A 26,407-nucleotide genomic window follows, 5' to 3' on the forward strand; every position below is an offset into this window, starting at 1 on the left:
CTCTATGATCCATTAATCTGTGTTTTAATTTATAATTAATCTTGTTGTTGATCATCAAACAATAAAATTTATTTTCACTTTGTATTGCTCGCTCGATGTTTAATTATTGATCGGAATTTGAAAATATATTAAATTTAAATAAAAATTATAACCAGACAATATTCCATAATGATAAAAAGCTAAAGAAATTTGTACATTTAAATTGATCATATGTTTTGAAACAAAATGTCTTTTTTGAGGGGTTCTGAAAATTATGTTTGGTGTACGACGAGCGTGCTGGGGAAAGGCGCTACTGGTGCAGTATTCCAAGGTGTCAATAAGAATAATGGTGAACCGGTAGCTGTGAAAACGTTCAACCAACTAAGTCACATGAGACCCCATGATGTGCAAATGCGAGAGTTCGAAGTACTGAAGAAGGTGAAGCATGAGAATATTGTGAAACTGCTGTCCATTGAGGAGGAGCAGGAGGGCCGCGGTAAAGTCATAGTTATGGAGTTATGTACAGGCGGAAGTTTATTCAACATATTGGATGACCCTGAGAACACATATGGTCTTCAGGAGCATGAATTCCTACTGGTGTTAGAGCACTTAACAGCTGGTATGAAGCACCTTCGTGACAATAATTTGGTGCACCGAGACCTGAAGCCAGGTAATATCATGAAATATATTAATGAAGATGGTACAACAACTTATAAGTTGACAGACTTTGGAGCTGCCAGAGAGTTGCAGGAAGAGGAGCAGTTTGTATCACTGTATGGCACTGAGGAGTACCTACATCCAGATATGTATGAGAGAGCAGTCTTGAGGAAGCCAGTGGGGAAGAGTTTCGGGGCTACAGTGGATCTGTGGTCAATAGGAGTGACTCTGTACCATGTTGCTACAGGACAATTACCCTTCAGGCCCTATGGTGGTAGAAGAAATAAGGAGACTATGTTTTATATCACCACAAAGAAGTCATCGGGGGTTATTGCAGTAAGTTTGTAGCTTTTTATTATTAATACTATCTCCATCTCAATTTTTTTTTATGTATGACTAGCTGTTCCGCTACTTCGTCCATGTGGATTTTTTTTTTCCGTTCCTTGTATAACAGCAATCAGTAAGTGGACTATAATCAGATTGGTTGGTAAATTACTATGCAAAATAAAAGATATTTCCAAATAAAAGTAGCCTAAGTTACTCCTTATTACATCAGCTACTTGCCAAAAAAAGTCCCGTTAAAATCGGTCCAGCTATTTCAAAGATTAGTCGGAACAAACAGACTAACAGATAGACAGACAAAAATCGTAAAAAGTGGTTTTTTGGTGTATGTACAATATTTATATTAATATGCTGTATTGTATGTATGTAGTAAAAAATGCTTATTTGAATATTAGAAACAGACACTCCACTTTTATTTATATGTATATGTATTTGTGGTTTATCCATCTGCGATATTTAGTCCTAGATATTTTTTTTATTATACATTATTTTTTTCTTTAGTACAAGTATTGTGGACTATGTAATCATACCAAAAAACTATACACATATGTTATGTTAAAGGGAACACAAACAACAGAAAATGGACCAATAGAGTGGGCCCGAGAACTGCCCTCGCATTGCCAATTAAGTCAAGGACTGAGAAAGTTGGTGACACCATTATTGGCGGGGCTGCTGGAAGTGGATCCTCACAGAATTTGGACCTTTGAGAGGTTTTTCTCCGAGGTGCAAACTGTGACGTCTACAACACCTGTGCACATATTTCATGTTAACAAAGTGGCTAGTATAAAGGTATGTATAGTTTTACTTTCATTAAGGATTAATTATATGTCTATATAATTATTAATTAATAATAATCTCAGGACAATTCACACACCGTCATCCAGCCACAACTTAAGCTAGCTAAAGCTTGTGTTATGGGTACTAGATAACTGATACATATACATAGATATTTTTTTTTGTAAATACATACATTTTATACATAGAAAACACCCACACCGATACAAACAATCATACTCGTGAATACAAATGTTTGTGCCGTGCGAGGAATCGAACCCGCGACCATCGGGCGTAAAGCGGTGTGCTAGACCGCTAGACCACCGAGGTCGTCGAAATTATATATATATCCATATAAAGAAGGTGACTACACTAATAAAAGCTTACAACAAACTCAAACTAGTTTTACCTAAGTGCCGTTTGACATAAGTTAGTAATTCGTTTTATAGAAATTGCGTAACGTTTTACAACAAACTCCCAGAATCTACTCAATTTGCCAGAAAAAAATCCAAATGTCTTATAAAATATATGCTTTGTAAAAATAGTAAAAATTTAAGAATTTATAAATGATAATAATGTTTTTATAGAAAATATGTAACTTAAAATTCATAGCGCTGACAATGTTATCTGATTGAACAGAGATTAAGTGCGTAGCGGTTTCTATACTGATTGTCGCATGCCTAATCCTTGTTCTTAATTAAATATAAGTAAATCAATATTTATTTAAAAGAGCAACACACAAGTTTCTTGCTTATTCTTCTTGTGATTCTTCTTCTTGAAAAACCCCATGCTGTAGTCTCGTGAAAAAACCTCGGCATTCCTGTCTGTCAAGTCAAGTCTGTGCTTGTACATCTCACTCAGTGTACTAATTTCCTCTTAATAGTTGGGATTTCTCGACATTGACATGAAAATTGACAAAGTGTCATACAAACTTTCATCCCCTATTTTATCCCCTTAGGGGTGGAATTTATCAAAATCCTTTCTTACGGGATGCTTACATCATAGTAGCTTTATGCATGCAAAGTCTCAGCCCGATCGGTTTAAAATTGACAAAGTTTCATACAAACTTTCATCCCCTATTTTATCCCCTTGGGGGTAGAATTAATCAAAATCCTTTCTTAGCGGATGTCTACGTCATAACATCTACCTGCATGCCAAATTTCAGCCCGATCCGTCCAGTGGTTTGGGCTGTGCGTTGACAGATCACTACGTCAGTCACCTTTGAGTTATATATATTTAGTACTTAGTACATTAATAGTACATTTATTTAACAAATATTATTGACATTATCATGCCTTACAAATAGCATCTTTACATAGTATAAAATGAAGTTGCTTCTGTTGTCTGATCACTTTGACCTTTTAAACTGCACAACGGATTATAATGCAGTTTTTAGCAATAGATTTTTAAAATCACTAGTATCCTGACGACTTAGGCGTAATACCGGTTAGTCAGGGAGAGAAACACCTCAATGCCTACAATATTCACAATTACCTATCTCTTATTTGTTTTTATAATAATATAAACACTTCAACTTTTTCGCTCCAAAACTCCCGCTGCTTACGTTCAATCATCCGTCATCCACTTGTCAATGTCACATAGATTACTTTGGCTCTGGCCTCTGACGTTCCGTTTCAGGTTACATGATTATTGACTTTACCATTTTTAATTAATGGTGCGTCACACGATAGTTAACAGTCGGCCATCCTGCAATAGTGTCTGGCCCAGACACATAGGTAACTGATGAGCGTAGTCATGCTTATCAAAGGATATAGTGTCTACAGGATCATATAACAAATACTAAATTAAATAAACTAAAGATATACATTACTTTCATAACATTGACTATCTTAGTATACTGTCAAAGGTTTACAATCTAAAATCAATACTAACAGAGCTAAGTTTCGGCATGCATTCAGAAATGCACAAAATATAACATAACATATATTAATTTACATAATCCAAATCACCCAAAAACATGAACAACCTTTTAGAGTAACAAACAATTATTTGGCGGTGATTGACTTCTATGAGTCAGACTGTAACATATCACCATCACAATGTAAGTTTCCGATCTTATGAACATTGCATTTTTTTATACCTCCAAAATAGAACTTGACATTTCACGTCATGAATATTTTAACGGATAAATTTAACATATCACGTTACAAAAGGTAAAACTTAATTACCTACATATATAGAGAAAAAAATATAAAGGGAAAGTAATATTCTCGTGACATAAAATTAGAACAAAATCGCTGCCTGCCTTCACCTAACCAATAGAAAATAACAGGTCAATATTATTCAAGTGGTTCTAATACCTTCAATACTACTACTACTATTTTACTTCGACGATACTCTTGATTTACCAGAGAATTATTTTAATATAACATAATTCATTGAATTTCAGTTATGATTTACTTAATAATACCATCAGCTCACTGGTCAAGTAATCTATTGCACCCTTTGAACCCTGTACATTTAGGGGACTATAAATGATTGTAGATACTGATCTCAATTTTCTTTACAACACCAGTTTAACATAAACCAAAACCCACTGTTCCAGATTAATGTGAAATAGAAATAATCTTTATTCAAACAAACTCAACACAAGCACCCTTGAGTAGTCAAGTTCCTTGAATCTATCGCTCATTCGGAACGCAGTCTCATCACAAGAAGAATAAACGAGAAACCTGTGTGTTGCTCCTTTAAATAAATATTGATTTACTTATATTTAATTAACAACAAGGATTAGGCATGCGGCAATCAACATAAAAACCGCCACGCACCCAATCTCCGCTCAATCAGACAACATTGACAGCGCTATGAATTTCAAGTTAGATATTTTCTAAAAAAAACACTCATTTATAAATGATGACATTTATAAATTCTTCAATTTTATAATAAGCCTTTTTTTTTTTTTACAAAGAAAATACTTTATGACACATTTGATTTCTTTTTCTGGCAAATTGAGTACAGACTCCGGGAGTCCGTTGCAAAACCCTGCGCAATCTCCATAAAACGAATTACCAACTTTCGTTAAACGAACGTGAGTTTAGTAAGCCTACTATTCACTTTATATTTAATCGATGGTATTCGTAGCCACTTCGGCCATCCAACGTTATCGAAGGGCCTCATTCGATATTATCATAACAGTTAACATCGGGTAATATAATGAAATTAAAATCATATAAAATTTAGTTTGAGATAATTTACATACTTAAAATATGAAAGTTGCCACTGACAACTACACATTACATTTCAACATCATGAATTCAGTCTTTGTTATATTTTCCCGCCTTAAGTTGTATCACTTAATTGTTCACACCAGGTACTAGTCAGCATCTCTGCAAACACGGCTGCCTAGCTAATTAGTGAAATACCTGTTAAAACAAAACATTAAAAAAATGCCACCGCTTGCGCACTATGAGCTACGGTCTCAACAGATCTGGATTTTATTAGACTCAGCCACCGCTTGCCCGCACAAGGAGCTACGGCCTCAAACTGGTCACATTCTCATTAGACTCAGCCACCGCTTGCCCACACAAGGAGCTACGGCCTCAAACTGGTCAGATTCTCATTAGTCTCAGCCACCGCTTGCCGCCACAAGGAATTACGGCCTCCAACTGAAACACATCAAATATTTAACAACTGGTCATTTTCTCAATGAGCCATTCACCGCTTGCGCACGCAAGGAGTTACGGCCTCCAACTAGTCATATTCTTTATGGTACTATGCTAGTTTTACTTCAGCCTCAAGTGCTCTACATTGCAACTCAACTATGGGTTATATGCACTCCCATCAAATTTTACTATTACTTTTTATTCTATTACATTTCTTTAAGAACTGGATTTCCTGGTTCCATTTTACTATTTCTCCAACGCTTTAAAGGACTTTATAACATTTAATCATAAGTTAATTCAATTTAATTATGTACCAAATTCGAATTATATATCTGGTTGATATATATCTATCAATTTCTGAACGAACTTGCAATATATTACTACCACATACCCTACTCCTTATTATCTACCAAATCTTGAGTAGCATCAACAAAAAGCGAGTCGTTTGTTGTACGTCGCATTGAGCACACGCGGATCCCCATTTTCTCCGTGAACTAACGTATACGGAACCATCAGCAGCGATCTCAGCGCAATCATCTCATCAGTATATCATCAAATCTAAATCACCATCATTTACCTTAAAATCCATAAATCGTATTCCTAGTCATATGATTATTATATTAATCTCATAATTTCATCGAAGTATTGCAAATCATTTTTCATTGTCATATCAACCGCCCGTTCTATTAGCCATTTTGCTCATCATTCTGCTTGTCATCGATTGTAACTCATCATTGTATCACTAGCATTCCTTAATCTTTCAGATCTATTCGTTCATGTACAACTCTTCACCGCGTATATTTACCGACTATTTTCCATCGAGGTGTATCAAATTTTACCTTGTGATCGTCCTTACTACAATCTTGCAGTGTAACTATCTTGTACACCTCGAGCGCTTTATTCATAATATTTCTAAAGTGTCTGTATACGGTGTCTGGGTTCTATAAATTAGCACCTCTTCTAATTTCCCATTAATTACAACACATTTTCTAAAATATTCTGCGTATTCGGCTGTAACTTTCTGCTTACTAGCAGACCATGTTCTCAAGCCATTAGTTATATTTAAATTCCAGACACATAAAATCAGTTCTGAAAGGATTAATTTCAATTTAAACTATTTAGTTAGTACAATAGTCAATCCGATTTCTCCAAAGGGCGTTCAGCCACACATACAAGTGCATATAGGTGCTCAGACTAATCTATGGAATCAAATGCCCAGCATTTGATTGCGTTGATCATTACTTATAAAAATTTTAACTTCCGTCGTCGTCAAAGACAACGCTTTAAATTTAATTCAATCTTATTATCTGATGAATATCAACCAAATATTTGAAAACAACATCACCGTTATTATTATAAACTTCCAATATCTCTACACCTGTAATTTTGTACAATTCAACATTAAAACACCCTCACTTATTTAATACATCCGTTCTCGTATGCTATGCAAGTGACAACATCAATTCTTATATGTTGATGAGTTCACTATTAAAAGCCTTAGCCTTACAATGGTCTAAATACAACACATCCAATCTCATATTCAAGTCAATTGAGTCAACATGTATACCAACAATTCTTACATGCTCGTTAATTTAGCATTATACGCTTCGATTATTCTCTTTTTTTTTTTTAATCAATTAAAATCTTAATAGATACAATATCTCAAGATTTAACAAAGATTAACTAGAAATTAATAAAATTGGCAAAACCATCTACAACAGTAATTTATAACTGTAAACTGTAATCCTTAACAATATTTAACTTTCTTATATCTTAACTTTCATTTATATCCTCTAGTAACTTTTCTTATATATTCCTGGGATTAAATTGACAGATATAGCCTTACTTCCACAACTTATATTCTCTCTCATTTTATTTGCATTGGATATAAAGGTCTCTTAAAACAGTTATAGGTTCAATAGGATCCTTTCAACTTAAATCTAGGATACCCATGTACACTTTTCAAAACTTTAATGCTCATACATTTAACAACAATCAATTGTCCTTTTGTTTTTTTTTTTTTCTTTTAACTACCTGTGCTTCTTAAATTTGTATTCACTATAATACCATTATAATTAAAGAACAATGGCTCAGCTCGCAAACATTTTCTCAACGAATACTTCTCTATAACATGTAAAACTTACAACTTAGACCATGCAGTATTTATTTTTCATTCCATCCATCAGTAAACCATATAAAAATCTCATAAATTGCGCCAGTATCCATATTCATAAACCAGCTCGTCCATACTGACTATCCACGTCTCTCCCTATGGAAGTTTGCATCCAGTCTTTTCCTGCTGTTTCCTTTTTTTTTCTTATGTCATCTGCTTATCTTTTTTTCTGCTGTCCTACTTTTCTTTTGTCTGTCGTCTCTGCCATTTTCTTATATATATATATATATATATATATATTCTTTGGCTATCACTGGTCTCTTGGCTTATAAATTTTTCATTTCATTATATGGCGTCATACAATCCAATCAATCACAATACTATTTAAATGTTAAATAGGCATTACTATATGTATTTATACCTGTACATATGATACAATCTTCTTTTGAATCATTGCTATTTATATATATTTTTTTTTCTATAAATTATACTGATACTGTGCTTGTGAATCACTGTTCATCCCAACAGATACCAACATCTCACTTTCAATCTAAGTTACATTTGCAGTGATTAACTTGTGTTCACAAGATATTGAGGATTTTTCCTATTCTTCTTTTTTTTTTGTACTTATATATTCCTGTCATAGCTATACCGAAATCGCCATGCACTGTCCTCTACAGTACAGTAGATTCACAGAAGATAATTGGAAGTGTGGCACAGTATAGGAGTGCTATCTTCATAAAACTGACTAACTTCAGTCTCATCCTATTTGGTAACAAAGTTATATTAAATAAAACAAACCACATGCTTATAAAGGCCTAGCATAAAACACCAACAATCAGGAATTCTCATAAATATATAACGGTTGTATAGAATGGGAACGAATTTCCATGCATGGAAAGTTATGCAGCCTATTAATAACCACATTACCAAGGTCATCAGCAAAGTTTTCTAGAATATCCATATCTCTTTACTTTCCTAACAATCTTGTCTGTCTGTGTCTCATAATTTTCTTCTATAATAATTTTAAAGCTTATGTATTTTGAATATCTTAACATTGCCTCCCACAGAGACTATTTAATAATAACTAATTAATATACAGAAACTTCATTAGTCAAATCATAAAATATTTTATAATCCTGTAGTATACAAATACATAAAAGGTAAGTTACATAAACCATTTAAAAATAGTATCCAATTTTCCTTTCTCCTCTATTTCACCATATCACAGTTTACATGTATTCTCTTAATTCTCTCCCATCTGTCCATACCTATATACAACAAAAGAGTGCTATGCACTCATTTATTTCCATCTTCCTGCCATAATATCTGAATTATAAAGTTTATTATCCAAATTTCACAATTCTAGACCACACTGTTTGACACAATCCATGTGCTAACTTCAAGATGAGTTCATTATTAACTCATGAATGCTTTAAATCAGTTATTTTCATCTTCTGATATACATTTATTTATATTAATATTCAATAATATATTCTATATATTCTACTTTTTTTTTTATTATCTGTACTTCACAAATATATAATACAATTTGAATTTAAACAATTATGGTTTCCTCCTTGGTTGACATTTCAATTCCAATACAGATTTAACAATGAATCTGTCCACTTTATAGTTTCTTAGTACTGTCATTCTACAAATGACACTAAATAATAAAACTCAATGGATAACTTAAGCTCAGATACTTGCAGCAAATCTTCAGTTCATTAGCTTATGCAGTACACAAGATTGGACAATATAGCAATACATTGCAATATATTACAATAGTCTATTTTCATTATTGTGATAACAATTGTCTTATGTTGTACATATTCATATTATAAAATCATGACATTTTGTGCAATTTACTGTATGGAGAGTTATAACTCATCAAAAGGCAAATACTCTCACTGTTACAACTCAATATATATATCCAAACATTCTGTATGTACACAAATATTAACTTATTTCCAAAAACTTTTATTCATATTCATAACACTAATAGTAAATTTAAAGACAAACTTGTTGCTCAAGTATTGTTTAGAAAATTCAACAGGTTTCTTGTATAATCAATAATACAATCAAGAGCCAACAACATTCATTTCTGGCTTTACCAAAAGCTTTTCTTTAGGTTAAAAGACAACTTCATAAATTATAAAACTAAACTAAAGTCAACAGGTCTTTTGTACAATCAAGACCCAACAACATCCATTTCTGGCTTTACCAAAAGCCTTTCTTTAGGTTAAAAGACAACTTCATAGAACTTTACAAAACTGAACCATGTAAGAATAGTAATACTTACCTGTAATCTATCACTTTCTAACATGTCACATATTAATTGGGTGCTTATAAATTCCAACAATCACTTACTAAACATTGTCTCCAATGACAAATGTACATAGCTACAGGTACCTGTACAGGACCTTTAAGTACCTTTATTGATCAACAATGGCTGCTAAGGGCCATTCTAATGAATTTCAAGAGAAGCATCAAAGAAGTGAACCAATTGCTCAAACATATAATACATTAAATATGAGCATACATATAATATATAATTCCAGCATAATATGACACCTTTGAGGAATTGGATATCATCTCTAGGTGCTTTTTCAACACATTAATAATCACTATCATATGATTATGATAACCTTGAGGATCCTAATAGATCTCAATTGGATTTTATACTAATTAATAATTAAATAAGGAACTATTAATAATAATAGTTTACAGTTATTCGGTTTTTAACATTGGAGTTTACTACCAATTGTTAGCCATTGCTATATATATATACATTATATAAAATTCAAAACACAGCAAGAAATAAATATAATAATTGTACTATCAGAGTTAAGTACTATTTTCACTGAGCTTCACAGCTAATCATGAGATAGCATCTAAAATGTCTTTAATATGTAATATTATGAAATATAACATGTTATGTAGCTTGTATCAGTTTATGTCAACAATATACTGTGTCTATCTATATTAATATGCTTTATTAATTCATTAATAAACACATATCAAAGTATCAACCAATATAATATATATATGACAGTATCTCAATTTGGGACTATAACCACAATCAAGACATATACCTGGACTATGCCTGTGATTGTCATTTATCTGAAATGGGATCATCAAACATATATATGTACCTATGTAAAGACATAATAACAATTCTTCAATTCAATTCACGTAGAACAAACACACAAAACTGAGCAGTAAGTTTGACTAATTTACTGTGAATTAGCAACAAACTCAGCATACCATTACACTGTTTATATGTATAACATGGTATGTGTTCTCATGTTCAACCTGTATGTCAACATAGTTAATGTAACTGTTTCTAATCTGTTGATATCCTATCATACTCTATCATAGGCATTAATAACATAACAATAGTTACTCTGTATTTTAAACTAATTAGATATCCATGTTGTTTTATACTTAATGTATTCATAATACTTCTTTCTTAGGTATATTGTATATCTCAATATCGTGCTACATGTCATGTCATTACTCTCGCAAGTTATCGTACATACTAAATCTATTTAATATGTAGAAAGCAATTCATCCAAAAGTTCAATAAAACAAGTGAGATACTGCGTTTAATGGTATGCGTGTTATTAACGTAAACTCACTTACCACAACTTCTAGTCAGAATTACCTTACGGTCGAATTTGTAGGCGGAATTGGTACCGCTTCTGAACTTTTAAAATCACTAGTATCCTGACGACTTAGGCGTAATACCGGTTAGTCAGGGAGAGAAACACCTCAATGCCTACAATATTCACAATTACCTATCTCTTATTTGTTTTTATAATAATATAAACACTTCAACTTTTTCGCTCCAAAACTCCCGCTGCTTACGTTCAATCATCCGTCATCCACTTGTCAATGTCACATAGATTACTTTGGCTCTGGCCTCTGACGTTCCGTTTCAGGTTACATGATTATTGACTTTACCATTTTTAATTAATGGTGCGTCACACGATAGTTAACAAGATAGAGTGATTAAAGAAGAAGGTTTATATGTATAATACATGTTCCGTGAAGCCAGGATGGGTAGCTAGTAAATTATATTAAATTGGTAGCATATGTACAATGTACATATACACAGGTATAGGTAGGCATTATATATATTATACATTATATATATAGGTAGGCATATACATACACACAGCTACAACAACATAATGTAATAAAACAATTAGAAACCAATATACTACTGTAAGATATTATATTTGCTAAAAAGGATTCTGCTCGGCATATAGTTGCGGCCGAAACTATAGCCTTTATTAACAGCGGAGGCCTTGAGGTAATAGCACATAAAACAAATTGTACAAAAAAACTAGGTGACCCCACAAACTTTGGTGTTGGTGATGGAATATTGAAAATTTAGGGTTGTATGTATTTAAAAATATATATTTTGTACAAATAATAAAAATAATATTAGGGGTGTACAACCCTTATCACTTGCGGGTATGAAAAATAGATAGTAGCCGATTCTCAGACCTACTGAATATGCATGCAAAAATGAGTCAAGTTGTCTTAAAGGAGTCTGATAACTAACATTGTGATACGAGAATCTTATTCTTATTAATATTATAAACGGGAAAGTTTGTGAGTATGGATGTTTGTTACTCTCTCACGCAAAATCTACTAAACGGATTTTGATGAAACTTTACAGTAATATAGTTTATACATCAGAATAATATCTTTATATATAAAAATTACGTATCACGTTGTTTGTCGCGACGGACTCGCTACTGAACCGATTGCAAATATGATTTGCACATTGTGTGCAATTTGATCCAACTTGAAACATAGGATAGCTTACATCTCAATTTATAGTCGCAATATTATTTTATTCAAGAACCTTAGCCACAGCAACCCGTGCTCGGGTCTAGGCTATAAATTTAATGCGAGTTTCACAGCTCGTTTTATATATAAGAAGATAATTGTGAATAGACTTATAAACAATATAATCGTTCTACTTTCATAAACCAAATTAATGTATAGAAAATGAAAGTACTCCATGTAGCAAGCAAGCATGGATATTAAACGAGTCTAATTACGGATGTTGCGGTTCTCCGGCGCAGCCAACGCAACCTTGGTACCGTGGCGACCTACTTATAGCAACAATACGCCGCTGAATTGCATTGTCTAACGCGCCGCTGTTTAATTCTAGAGATGTGCCCGTAATAAACATGAATCGAGTTAACTCGAGTTGTGCTGAATTCGAGTTAACTCGAGTGGGGAAAATTCTACTGGTAAATAAAGGAATTAAGTGAAAAACCGAGCGTCGTTCGTTCGGTTCGTGCCTTAGTAGGTACTCCCGCCATTGGATCCACCGAATTAAATCGACAATGACATAAACTTTTCCGATCATACCATATCATTAATTGCCACCATCGTATTATAAAAAAAACATACTATTTTCGGATCAACAGTGAGTGAACGTGTAAAATTTAAAAAAATGCTCGGAATAATTTAAATGTGTAGGAAATAACAGCTTGTTATCGAATAATATTAAAAAAAACACTCAAATAGGATGAGTTGATCTGCGACCATGAATGCACTCCATAAGTCCATCCGCGGGTTTGGAGTGCCATTTCCACTCGTCCCCTCGTTCGTTGAAGCTGTCAAGGCCAGCTGCAACCAACAACATTACAATAGTACGTTTGTAGTAGTTTATTTAAAACTCGAGTTACCTGAATTTTAACTCGACTTAACTCGAGTTATGTACCTATATTAGAGAGTTAGCACATCACTAGTTTAATTTGCTTAATCCGCGGAGTGGACGCGGCAGTGGATGAACATTACGAACGTTCCGTGGTCGTATACCATGAGTTGCGCTAGATTTCGCCAGCTATTCAAATATATATATTTTTATAGTTAAAATATATTTGAATAAATAATCAGATACCTACGTGTCTGTAAGAGATTGCTTTAAACGACACGGCCGCTTATTGTTAACATATTTATATAAATATTTTACTGCGCACAATAAAAAGTTATATTATTATTACTTTTATTTCATTCAAATATAATTACACAATGAATGAATAAAAAACCATTTTAGATACTGCTGCTGATCGCTGAGCTTGATGTTGACAGGACTATGTACTAGGATCCCCTGGTCGTATGGTCGGGCGGCGAAATAAAAATGCTCGGTTGTTATCTTGTACTTAGTAGGAAGGCACCTATCGGGTCGCTGTCTCGCCGGTGAATGCGGACCGCTGCGCGGCCGCGCTCTTTATATAGACGCCCGACGGGTGGCCTTCCCTACTGCAACTGTACGTTGCGTGATTTATTTTTATTAACAAAAATGATCTTACAAATTTTGCTTATACTAATTATATCTAATTGATTCCGTCGTGTACATTTCTCCCGCCGTCGCTATCCTGCGATTCTACTGGTAGCACGACGATTCGTTTTGTTGGTCTTCTCAGGGTGCGCCCGTTGCTCGTTGTGATGTCTACCACTCGCACCGTGTTGGGGTTATCTTTCCCGGGGTAGGTCTTCACAACGCGTCCCCGTGGCCATGTATTTCGGGGTAGGTTGGGGTCGCATATGATGACTATGTCGCCAACCTTGGGGGGAACACCGGTACCTCGGGGCTCCCGCCGGTGTTGAAGTAAGGGTAGGTATTCCACCACCCAGCGCCTCCAGAACTCATCTGCTAACGCTTGTGCTCGTCGCCAATGATGTCGTGCGTTCATATCTCCTTTGTTGAACACTCCGGGATTAGGCACGTGTGAGTTGGGGCCGATCAGGATATGGTTCGGTGTTAATGCCTCCGGATCGCTCGGTGTGACGGACACGTGAGTGAGAGGTCGGGAGTTGACTGTATTCTCCACCTCGGCTAGCAGGGTCACCAATGTCTCGTCTGTGGGATAACGCTCGTGCAGCGTAACTCGTAGGGCTTCCTTTACTGACCGCACCATGCGTTCCCATACCCCGCCCATGAAGGGAGCAGCGGGTGGGATGTACCTCCACGCGATGCTGCGGTTGGTGGCCTCCTCTTCTAGTGCTGCCATAGCCGCCTTGAGTTCCTTTTCAGCTGCCTTGAAACACGTAGCGTTGTCGCTCCATATTTCCGTTGGACAACCTCGCCGAGCCATGAACCTCCTTAGGGCGGCGATGGCTGAATGAGTGCCGAGGGTATGTACCACTTCAATGTGTATGGCTCGTGATGTCATACACGTGAAGAGGGCGCCGTACCGTTTTTCTCGGTGCCGTCCGACTGTGGTTTCAATGGGGCCGAAGTAGTCCAGCCCTGTGTAGGTAAAGGGGCGAGCGTGATGCGCCAGACGGGCGGCAGGCAGGTCACCGGTCGGTGGGCTTGCTGGCTTCTTTCTTCTTATCTGGCAGACCAGACACCCCTTGATGACGTTCCGTACTGTGGGTCTTATTTTTACAACCCACAGCCGCTGCCGTAGCTCATTCACTACCGCTTCTATACCGCCGTGGTGCATTGTTTCATGTATATGTTGTATATACAGACGTGTATATCTGTGTTTCCCGTCTAACACGGGTGGGTTGAGTACATCTTTTTCTACGTTCGATGTTGCTGTAATTCGTCCTCTTAATCGCAGCATTCCGGTTGTGTCGATGTAGGTACTTAGCGCTGTCAGTCTGTCTTGTTTATTCAATGGACTTCCCTTTTTTATTCGCAATATTTCATTCCCGAAACTATCTTCCTGGCAGGCTCGCATCCACATTCTCTCGGCTTCAAGTAGGTACTGCGCTGGCACCGGGATGCTGGGCGTCGTTATTTTCGTTCTTCCATTTCTTGTTATGATTTTTTCATTATTCTTTTTTCTCCAGTCAACATCGCCCTTTTCATTCTTCTTGGTTCGTTTCTTCGTGGCGGCTACAATATTTCTTTGAGGTCGACAGAGATCGACAAATTGTAGCACGCGCGCAGTCGATTTGATGAGCGGCAGCCACCGCGAGAATCGGTCGATGTCAGGTAAGTGTGCGTGAGCCGTACTTGTAACGGTCACATGGCATCTCTCTCGCTCTTCGCCCGTGACTGATATCGCTGTCCTTGTTTCTCGCGGCCACTCGTTTTCTGGCTGATGTAAAAATGATGGCCCGTTGAACCATCTGTGCTGTGGTCCGAATTCGCTTGGTATACCTCGGGTGGCATCATCAGCTACATTTTCATGTGTAGGGACCCACCGCCATTCATTTTTTTTTGTTGTGTCTTCTATTTCAGCCAGGCGGTGAGCCACAAAGGTCTTAAAGGCCCTTGGTTCTGACCTTATCCATGCTAGGACTGTCCGAGAGTCGCTCCAGTATGTTTTACTCGCTATTTCGTAGTCGTGCTCCTCCGCCACGGTATGTGTGAGGCGCGCACCCATTAACGCAGCTTGAAGTTCAAGTCTCGGGATTGAGACGGGCTTGAGCGGTGCGACGCGACTTTTAGCGGCGGCCAAGGTGACATGTGTGGTACCGTCGGCTCTTTGTGACAGCCAGTACACTGCCGCGGCGTACGCCTCTTCACTGGCATCCACGAAGGTATGCAGATGATGGGTGACCACTGGTGTGACATCATAGCATCGTGGTATGCGTATCTTGTGTACAGTTCGCAATGATGTCAACCAAGTACTCCATGCTGGCTGCAGTTCTTCTGGTAGCGATTCGTCCCAGCCTGTTTTATAGCGCCATGTATCTTGCAGTAATCTTTTCGCTGGCGTTGTGATGGGTGATATGAGGCCAAGGGGGTCGAAGAGTGCCATGATGATGCTGAGCGCTTCTCTTTTCGTTGGTATCCGTTTGTTTTCTAATATATCTTGCGGCGTTTTTATTTTGTTAACTTGAAATCCAATTATGTCTTCATTTATATCCCATAACAAGCCGAGAGCTCGCTCAGTATCGCTCCCGCCAATCAGAACCGCTGTACTATTTGTCCCGCTCTCTGAAGTGTTGTCTCGCTCGCTTGCTATAAACTCGTCGATAGTATTGCGATTGTTTGATGCCCATCCGCTGAGTACGAAGCCGGTTTGTTTATGTATATAATCGACTTCTCTTGTTATTTTTCTGGCTTCTGAGATTGATGAGAAGCTTTGTAGATAGTCGTCCATATAATGATTTCTTCGTATAGCGATTGCAGCGTCGGGATATATATGCGCGTAGTCTTCTGCGTTGCGGTTTTTTATATACAGAGCTGTGCAGGGTGATGACGTCGCTCCGAATATTAATGACGTCATGCGGTACTCGTCTGGGTCGCCCTCCCGCCGGTCACCTCTCCACAGGAAACGGAGCGCGTCGCGGTCTTCCTTCTTAATTTTTACTTGCATAAACATCTCTTTGATATCAGCAGAGACTCCGTAGGCGTACTGTCTGAACCTCATCACCACCCCAGGCAGTGATTGCAACAGGTCAGGTCCAGAAAGCAGCAGGTCGTTTAGGCTGAGACCTGCAGTCTTAGCGGAGGCGTCATGCACCAGTCGCGGCGGCTTGTGTGGCTTCGCTGGGTTCGCAACCGGGAAGTGTGGCAGGTACCATGTTCTGTCTTCAGCTGGCGGTGTCTTGGCGTGCTCTGCATACCCCGACGTGAGTAGGTTATTGATTCGTTCGTTGTATTTAATTTTCAGGTCTTCATCTCTGTCTAATCTCTTTTCGAGGTTATGCAGGCGTTTTCTTGCTTCGGTGTAATTGTTCGGTATTTTCATGCTGTCTTCTCGCCAGAGTAGCCCAGTTTCATATCTTCCATTCGGAAGACGGCGACTTTCTCGTTCTAGTATTTTCAAAGCTCGCTGCTCTGGATCATTTTTTGGTTTTCTGGGTTCGATGCATAGTGACTCCAGCTTGAAGTAATTTTTCATCATTTCTTCTATGTTGACGTCATCTTTCTTCTCCACCAGGTGCCCGCAGAAAGTCACCGGGTTGCTGAGAGACGTCTTGCAACCATGCAGAACCCAACCTAGTAGCGTGTAGGATGCTACCGGTTGGTCACGACGTCCCGCCCGTACATCTCTTGACACGATGAGATCCCAGTTATCTTGTCCTATTAATAACTTGGGGGAGGCACGGTGGTAGACGAGTTCTTCTTGTATTTCTTTCAGGTGACCACACTCCTTTATGTCGCTGTCGACGACCGACTGGGTAGTGATATCCAGTCGATCCACTGTGCGGACTTGATCTAGCTTGAAGATGGTTGAAGAGTGTTTGCCCTTGATTTTCACGCTGGTTGTCTTGCTGTGTTCATGCTTGACCATGGCGCCGACGCCCTGTATCCACATCGTGTTTGCCGGACCATCAATACCCAGGATGTCAGCCACCGATGTATCGATGAGTGTCACTGTGCTGCCTTCGTCGAGAAGAGCGTATGTTTCTATCTTGCTCTTCGGCCCTTGCAATATGACAGGTACTATTTTCAGATAGGCGCGACGTCGGAGACATTCTTCATTGCCTTCCATCGTAGAAGTTACCACCCCATGCTCTTCTGGTGGTTGTTGAAGCTGGTCCTCTTCTTTTCTGTCATGATGCAACAAGTGATGGTGTTTCATGTGGCATCCAGATTTGCCACACCATGGAGCTCTGCAGACGGCGCGTCGATGTTTACTTCTCAGGCACTTGTAGCATATGTTATTCTTCTTTGCAGTTTCCCATCTTGAATTAACGTCGATGTTATTGAATTGCTCGCAGTCAGGCAGCTGATGGTTGCGTTTGCACAGCGGACATACATTTTCATTGTTTTGCTTCATATTAGTAGCAAATGAATGTTCGATCTTCCGTCTCGCTCTCTCCCTTGTTGCCGTCTCGCTCTCAACGAGACGTTCCGGCGCGGCGTACGCTGCACATTTGTCTGCCTCTTCGTTTAGGAAGACAGACATTTTCTTCAATTCCGGGATGTCTTCCTTTTTCAGCGCGTAGTCGTACCATTTATTTTTTATTATAGGTGTGAGCTTCTCTATGATGAGACGTGTCATTTCTGGGCTGTGTAGATATTGTGTTTTCTTCAGTGCTTCAATCGTAGCGACTGTGTTCGCTATTTTGCCGGCGAACACGCAGAGATCCCGTGGGTTATCGGTGATCTTGCTCAGTGACTTGATTCTATCCATCTCGATGAGTATGAGTGCTTCTGGTCTTCCGAATCTTCTTTCCAGTGCTTCTATGATGACATTTGGTTCATGTTGACTCAGGAGTAGGCTGCTCACGGCGTCTAGTGCTGGTCCCTTTATACATTTTCGCAGGCGTGCTACGTTTTCTATCTTCGAGAAGTATTGCTGTGTATCTTCGTAGCTTGCCTTGAATGATAACCATTCATAAGAGAGGCCCCTGAACATAGGCAACTCTTGTATATATGCAGGCGGCTCCCTTGGTCGTCTTCTTGATGCTTGCAGTAGTGCTGTCGTTAATGTCGAAACGTCGATGGTTTGCTGCGGTTGCTTGAATTTCCTCTCCGCGGCTGCCTCATCTTGTTTCTCCTCCCGTGGCATAGGAACTTCTTTTTCGCGTGGCTGTTGATCAAACCACGCATCCACCCACGTGGAGTCTTCATTTTCTTCTTCAGAATATTCTTCCTCGGAGTCTTTTTCTGCCCGTAAACGTTGTAATCGCGCTATCTCCATATCTGCCTCTGCTTGCAGCTGTTTGATTTTTAACTTGGCCAGTCGTTCTTTAATCTCCAATTCTTCCAGTTTTTTCCTTGAGACCGTGGAACGGTGTGACCTCGCCTTCACTGTTTTCTGGGAGGTGTCTTCTCTATTCGGTGAGTCCTCCACTTGACTTGACTGCATAGAGGATTCGGCGCTTGTTTCGTTTTCGGTGGATTCATGCGAGTTTTTCGTTTTAGTGCCTTCTTCATTCATGCTTCGCGTCACGACCATCTTGATTTTCTTCCTGGTGCAGGGATCCGGCTTCTCGAAGGACCACAATGATGTTGACAGGACTATGTACTAGGATCCCCTGGTCGTATGGTCGGGCGGCGAAATAAAAATGCTCGGTTGTTATCTTGTACTTAGTAGGAAGGCACCTATCGGGTCGCTGTCTCGCCGGTGAATGCGGACCGCTGCGCGGCCGCGCTCTTTATATAGACGCCCGACGGGTGGCCTTCCCTACTGCAACTGTACGTTGCGTGATTTATTTTTATTAACAAAAATGATCTTACAAATTTTGCTTATACTAATTATATCTAATTGATTCCGTCGTGTACAGAGCTGATCTGCACGACTTCATCTGCATCACTGCATTCTTGATGTATCATTATATTTCGGCCAATTTACATATTTTTATAAATTACTAGCTGTCCCGGCAAACGTTGTTTTGCCTTAAAATAAAATAAAAAATAGGGGTGGACTACCCCTAACATTTAGAGGGATGAAAAATAGATGTTGGCCGATTCTCAGACTTCTCATGATATTTTGTGAGCGTATTGAGTAAATACGCTCACAAAATATCATTAGAATCGGTCAAGCTGTTTCGGAGGAGTATGGGAACGAAAACTGTGACACGAGAATTTTATATATAAGATAACGTATGTGTTTTTCTGATGTATAAGCTATGTTACTGTAAAGTTTCATCTGATTCCGTTCAATAGTTTTTGCGTGAAAGAGTAACAAACATGCAACCATACTCACAAACCATAGCGTTTAAAATATTAATAAAAACTAAGATATTTATTTATTTATTTATTCTTTTGCACATAAAATTGTAAACGTGGCGGACTTAATGCCTGATAACATTCTTTACCAGTCAATCGTCACGTTGATCAAAAAGATATTTCGATTCATGTTTGTAACGGATATTCTCGATATTGGCTGTATTTTTAAGTAACTTTACATGTAGAAAACTATGTTGCAGCGTGTGATGACGCTGCATTTAATTCCACGGCCTCGGTGGTCTAGCGGTTTACCACAAGACCTTACTTCCGATGCGGGTTCGATTCCTCACACGGTACAAACATTATATTCATGAGTATGATTGTTTGTATCCGTCTGGGTGTTTTCTATGTACATTATGTATGTATTTGCAAAAAAATATTTATAGGTATTTGTATCAGTTGTTCAGTAGCTATGACACAAGCTCTGCTTATCTTGGAAGTATGTGGGACTGTGTGAATTATCCAGGATTATTAAAATAATTTTAAAAATATAGGGTAATGTCAGAAAATTCTTGTTATCATAAAAAGTTGCTTGGCCGCTGAAATAGGCGAGACAGACGTAATCACGCAAATAACTTTGTATTTATCTTTGTAATGATGAAAGGAAGCGGTTCAAAAGCATATGCCATAATGAGAGAACACATGTTGCAGGTGTTCCTGAAACCGGAGGAGAAGTATGAACACCTGCAGACGTACATCTGCGAGCAGACGAGTGTGGTCGCAGAGTCCCAAATACTGCTCTACAAGGATACGCTGCTCATGTCAGAGATTGATGACAATACACTTGGTATGTAGACATCAATACATATGTAGCTGATTTATGCTATGCGTCTGTAATTGGTGATTAAGAATTTATCTATCATATAGATTTTTTTATTATCTATGGCTCCACCATATCCAAGTTTGTTACTTCTTCTTGTGATGAGTCTGCGTTCCGAATGAGTTGTAACAATTTTAGCATGAAGTGTGTTAATAATAAAAAATATGGGGCCCAGTACTGAACCTTGGGGCACACCTCTTCGTATTTCGATGATATTGCTTGTATTATAATCTGTAGCTGCGGTATTTTTAATAGTCAGTAATTGTTGAAAATCGAAAACAAAGGAAACGCAAACATTGAATATGTCACAAAAATATATAATACTCTATTAGCTGCATCCAACGCTGCATAATGCAACGTAGGGTTAAAACATAGCGAATTTAATATAGAACCTGAAAGTGCTTAATAACACGATAATTATGTGCATACAGTGAACTTTGTAGAAAATCTTCTACCAATAAAAAATAGAATAGAATAGAATAGAAAATCATTTATTCAAATAAACTTACATTGAAGCACTTTTGAATAGTCATTACATTTTTTAATCTACCGCTCGTTCGGAAAGCTGTCTCATCACAAGAAGAACGAGCAAGAAACTTGCGTGTTGCTCTTTTAAATAATTTTATTATTACTTTACATTTTTAAGTTTAAGTGTGTGAATACAAACCACCAATTAGCACTAATTCTATTAAATACTCAAATAGAAAAAATATTGAATATATAACCAACTGGTTAAACAATTAATAAGAGGAAATCAGTCATAGTGATTAGAGCAGACCAGTCCCTACAAGCAGCACCCGTTCACGAGTATGACGGATGAGCCAGCCATCACTGCGCTCGACCATATTTTAGGGAGCCCAATGACCCGGCCCACCACGCCGCCACAAGTCTGGACATTTTAGTGAGCATGACTATTAGTACTACTAGACTAAAGTTATTAGTATTTTTGATTAGGAACAATATAATGTTGTCGCAGGTAAAAACTACCCGGAGACGACGGCGGAGGAGCCGCTGTTGCTGTTTAATAAAAACAACAATAACGTGAGCATGGCGCCGGAGCCCGAGGTGCCCAAGTTTCCCGTGTTCCCCAACATCGTGTCCGTTGAGAACGACGCCAGTCAAGCCAAGGTATATAGAGTTAGATACAGTACTTACGTTGTATTCATTAGATATGTTATTAATTTGTTTTAAGGGTAAAGACTGTGATAAAATCAAACTTGTGACCTCTTCTTCTTCTTCAACAACAATTGTATTTTGAAATTACATAGGTGTGGAGTATCCACCCTTTTGATTGGTGATGAAACTTGTTGCTTGATGAGCGACGCTTCTTAGTTCTTAACAGGTTGATAGTGTGATGTCGTCATCAACGCGTTTGACGTCAACCAGTAGTTGTTGAGGATGGCCCCTGTGTTATTGGTAGTTATTATTGCTTATGTGTTCGCGGAAATCTAGTTTTTGTCTAGTATCACTCCCAATTTATGCAGATGAGATACTTCTTTAAGCTGAACGTTATTAATGTTATAAAAAGCGTCTATTGGTGTCCTTTTTCGCGAAAATTTGACGTGTGTACATTTAGATACATTGAGAACCATATCTGCGAGCACACCAATTAGAGATATCATTAATATCGTTTTGTAGGCATTTGATATCGTCCATCGATTTGATGACTTTATAGAGTTTACAATATTCAGCGTAAAGTTTATATTGTGACGTAATGTCTAATGAAATTAAGATGGAATGCCTGAAGGCACTACTCTCGATTTGGATTTAAATCCGAGTAGCATAACGAGTTACGAACGGGTTCTTAGGTAGGAATCGTACCACATTAACAAAGATCCACGGAACGATCTAATTTATTAATGAGTATATCGTGGTTCACAACTTCATAAGCTTTGCTAAAATCAGTGTATATCGCATGTATCTCACACCTACTTGTTTGCAAATTATCAATAATATGTTGCGGTTGATAAGATTTCCTCGAGGCATGCTGATTCGAACGATACGGACACGAGCGTAATCGTCGGACAAAAATATTTAACTGTAGTGGAGTCGGCAACGATTGGAGTGCTAGCGTAGTCGCACGTGCTGCGAGAGAGGATTTCTGCGTTTTGTGAGAGGACGTAGACGGTTGTATGTATAAGAGTGTACTTTATACGGGTGCGTTCTTATACGGGTACGTGGACGATATAAAGTACGTTTTTATACGGGTACGTCGGCGTGCGGCGGGTGAGTTGTGGTTATATAGTTGTGGTGCTTTCGCCCAGAGATGGGAAAACTATTCCATATGCGGCTGGATCTGTGCTTTGTATAATTGTAAGTGATGGGCCGCTGTAAAATACTGTCTCACTCTACTGAGCACACGTAACTTTTTTAGGCTATTTTAGACTTGTCCTCCAAATGATCGTAAAACTGAACGTCTCTAGATATATCAACGCCAAGGACCTCGAATCCTCGATATTTGGTTTCACATCAGGAGAGTCTCTCGAAATTGAAGAGACACGATAAATGCATTCGATAAAGGTCGTCGGCGGTCGCACGTTTAGGAGCGTGCTTCGTATGAGTGCGTTCTTACACGGGTACGTCGGCGGGCGGGCGAGTCGCGGATTTAGAGGCGCGTGTGGTGCGCAGACGGCGTGCAGCGTGGGGCACGCGATCCGGCGGCGCGTGGAGGCGCTGTGCGCGGCGTCGGCGCTGATGGGCGGCACCGTGCGGCGCTGGGGCGCGCTGCTGGCCGGCCGCCTGCAGCGCACCGCCGCCCGCGCCGCCGCCGCCGCCGCGCACGCCGACCGCCTGCACGACGCGGCGCGCGCGCTGCGGCTGGCCGGCGCGCCGCCCGCGCCCGCCGCCGCCGCCGCCGCGCTCGCGGCCGACGCGGCCGCGCTGCGGGCCGCCGCCGCCGGGCTGACGGCGCGCCACGCCGCCGGCGCCGCGCCCGCCGCCGAGTGGCGCGCGGCGGCGGCGGCGGCGCCCTGCCCGGCCGCGCTGCGCCTGCACGCGCGCGCGCGCACGCTGGCCGACCGCCTGCGCGACTCCTGGCAGCACCTGGTGCGCGACCGCGCCACGCGCTCCCTCACCTACAACGACGAGCAGTTCCACGTGCTCGAGCGCATCACCGTCGCGGAGACGGGACGACGCGCGCGCGCCCTGCTGCACCGCGCCGCGCCACTCGCACGCGCACGCGCTGACGCCATCGCAGACTGGTAACTTACACACGCACACACACACACATACAAATTTCATGTCCAATATCTATTACACACATGCATAATATATTATGCTGTGCAATATAATGTTACATTGTTCCCTGGTACCCAAACTAAATAGAAATATGTATTTTAAGTACCAATGTCTTACTCATACAATTTAAAATTACCAAAATTATGATTAATCGAAAACGTCATCATCATCATCATCGCAGCCCGGAAGACGTCCACTGCTGGACATAGGCCTCCCCCAAAGATCTCCACGACGATCGGTCCTGCGCTGCTCGCATCCAATGCCTTCCCAATCGAAAACGTAACAAAAAGAAAATCAAAATGGATATAACATAAAATTTAAACCTAACAGATTATCAGTTACTTCTAGTGTACGTGTGTGTTGTATATATGATGATTATATACAATCGATTCGCTTACAGGTACAAGGTGGCTCAAACAGTCTACTTACAAACTCAGATCTTAGACAAGGACATCGCCAGCGCTGAAATGAAGCTAGTCGCGTTGACGGCTCGCCTGCAGGACGCCGAGCAAGTCATCCGGTCCAGTAAGGTATACGAAACTGCTCTGTACTTATACTTACTCAATGATGAGTGATGCGCCGGGTTGCGTATAGATTTTCAAGTAAGTAACATGTTGCAATGTCAGCAGACGGAGGGGGGCGCGCGAGCGGAGGAGGCGGGGCCCGCGGCGGGCGCGGCGGGGTGCCGGCGGTGCGGGGGCGGGGGCGGGGGCGGGGCGGCGGCGGGGGTGGGGGCGGGCGGCGCGGGGGTGCGCGCGCTGCTGGCCGCGCAGGACGAAGTGGCGACGGCGGTGGCCGCCAACTCCGCGCTGGTGGCGCGCCTCGCGGCCTCCGTGCGCGACGTGCAGCTCTAGCGCCTAGTACTAGTCGCTCATACCCACACTACAGTATGATACGAGCCATCAGTACCGACCGTACACTGTGATACTAGTCGCTAGTACCGACAGTACAGTGTTAGTAGTCGTCAGTACCGATAATACACTGTGTTAGTAGTCGCCAGTACCGACAATACAGTGTTAGTAGTCGTCAGTACCGATAATACACTGTGTTAGTAGTCGTCAGTACCGATAATACACTGTGTTAGTAGTCGCCAGTACCGACAATACAGTGTTAGTAAAATTCAAAAATTCAAAATTCAAAAATCATTTATTCATGTAGGACATTTTAGCCGCTTATGAACGTCAAATTTTTACATTATAATTTTATTTTTTTCCCTACCGTCCAGTTCGGTATATAGATCCAATTGAGAAGAACTGGCAAGAAACTCAATTGAATTACTTTTTTTTTTTTAAAGCCAGTTTATTTACAATGTATATTTATATAGGTGTCTATGTCTAACATTAAATGAAAATTCAGTGCATGAACAACTATTGCCATGCACACTCGTCATTCAAGTAATCGTTTAGTGAGTAATAGGCTTTGCTCAGTAAATATGATTTAACAGATGTTTTGAATTTATTTAAGGGTAATTCCAACATATCCTTTGGTATCTTATTGTAAATTTTTATACCTATTCCCATAAAAGACCTATTAACTTTTTCTAAACGATACTTGGGGACAGCAAGTTTGTCTTTAAATCTAGTATTAATATTATGAATATTGCTGTTTTTTGGAAATAAGTCAAGATTTTTATGAACATATAGGATATTTGAATATATAAATTGAGAAGCAACGGTGAGAATATTTGCTTCTTTGAATTTCTCTCTTAATGAGTCACGACTCTTCATACAGTAGATCGCTCGAACGGCACGTTTTTGTAATATGAATATATTTTTAATATCTGCCGCTTTTCCCCATAGTAATATTCCATAAGAGAGTAAACTATGAAAATAACTAAAATAGACTAATCTAGCAGTATCAGTATCAGTGTACTGTCTAACCTTACGCACGGCAAAAGCTGCTGAACTTAGTTTCGCTGCAAGGCTTTGAATTTGTGCACCCCATTGTGTTTTATTATCTAGTGTGATTCCTAGAAAGACAGTAGATTCTATAAATTCGAGAGATTCGTCATTTAATTTAATATTGCAATTGGTATTAAAACTTTTAGACAGAGAGAAATTAACACATTTTGTTTTTTTAGCGTTTAACATAAGATTGTTAGTTGTAAACCAGTGCAGGAGACGCCGCAAAGCACTATTTACATCGTCATAATTATTAGTCATTCTATTAACTTTAAAAATCAATGAAGTATCGTCTGCAAATAATACTATGCCGCATCTATCCTGCATGGCATATGGGAGATC

General features: G+C 39.3%; 1 protein-coding gene across 1 annotated transcript; it reads left to right on the top strand.

Annotated features, from left to right (window-relative positions):
• Positions 1-172: 172 nt before the first annotated feature.
• On the top strand, positions 173-25,018 carry LOC131844035 (inhibitor of nuclear factor kappa-B kinase subunit epsilon). The gene is made up of 7 exons (XM_059192820.1): positions 173-972; positions 1,540-1,767; positions 20,759-20,894; positions 21,904-22,055; positions 23,556-24,127; positions 24,565-24,706; positions 24,791-25,018. Exons 1-7 carry the CDS (start codon positions 226-228, stop codon positions 25,016-25,018), a joined length of 2,205 nt encoding a protein of 734 aa, XP_059048803.1. The 5' UTR covers positions 173-225.
• Positions 25,019-26,407: the final 1,389 nt, after the last annotated feature.

The sequence above is a fragment of the Achroia grisella genome, unplaced genomic scaffold (assembly GCF_030625045.1).
Source record: "Achroia grisella isolate CSIRO2021 unplaced genomic scaffold, CSIRO_AGI_Agris_v1 utg3654, whole genome shotgun sequence".
Lineage (NCBI taxonomy): Eukaryota > Metazoa > Arthropoda > Insecta > Lepidoptera > Pyralidae > Achroia > Achroia grisella.

What these genes read in the sequence shown, in the direction of transcription:
- LOC131844035 (XM_059192820.1), top strand. Translation starts at nt 226, where the DNA reads ATGTCTTTTTTGAGGGGTTCTGAAAATTATGTTTGGTGTACGACGAGC. An exon ending in ACGACGCCAGTCAAGCCAAG is followed by an intron (nt 22,056 to 23,555) that starts GTATATAGAGTT and finishes TGTGGTGCGCAG; the next exon opens with ACGGCGTGCAGCGTGGGGCA. An exon ending in GCTGACGCCATCGCAGACTG is followed by an intron (nt 24,128 to 24,564) that starts GTAACTTACACA and finishes ATTCGCTTACAG; the next exon opens with GTACAAGGTGGCTCAAACAG.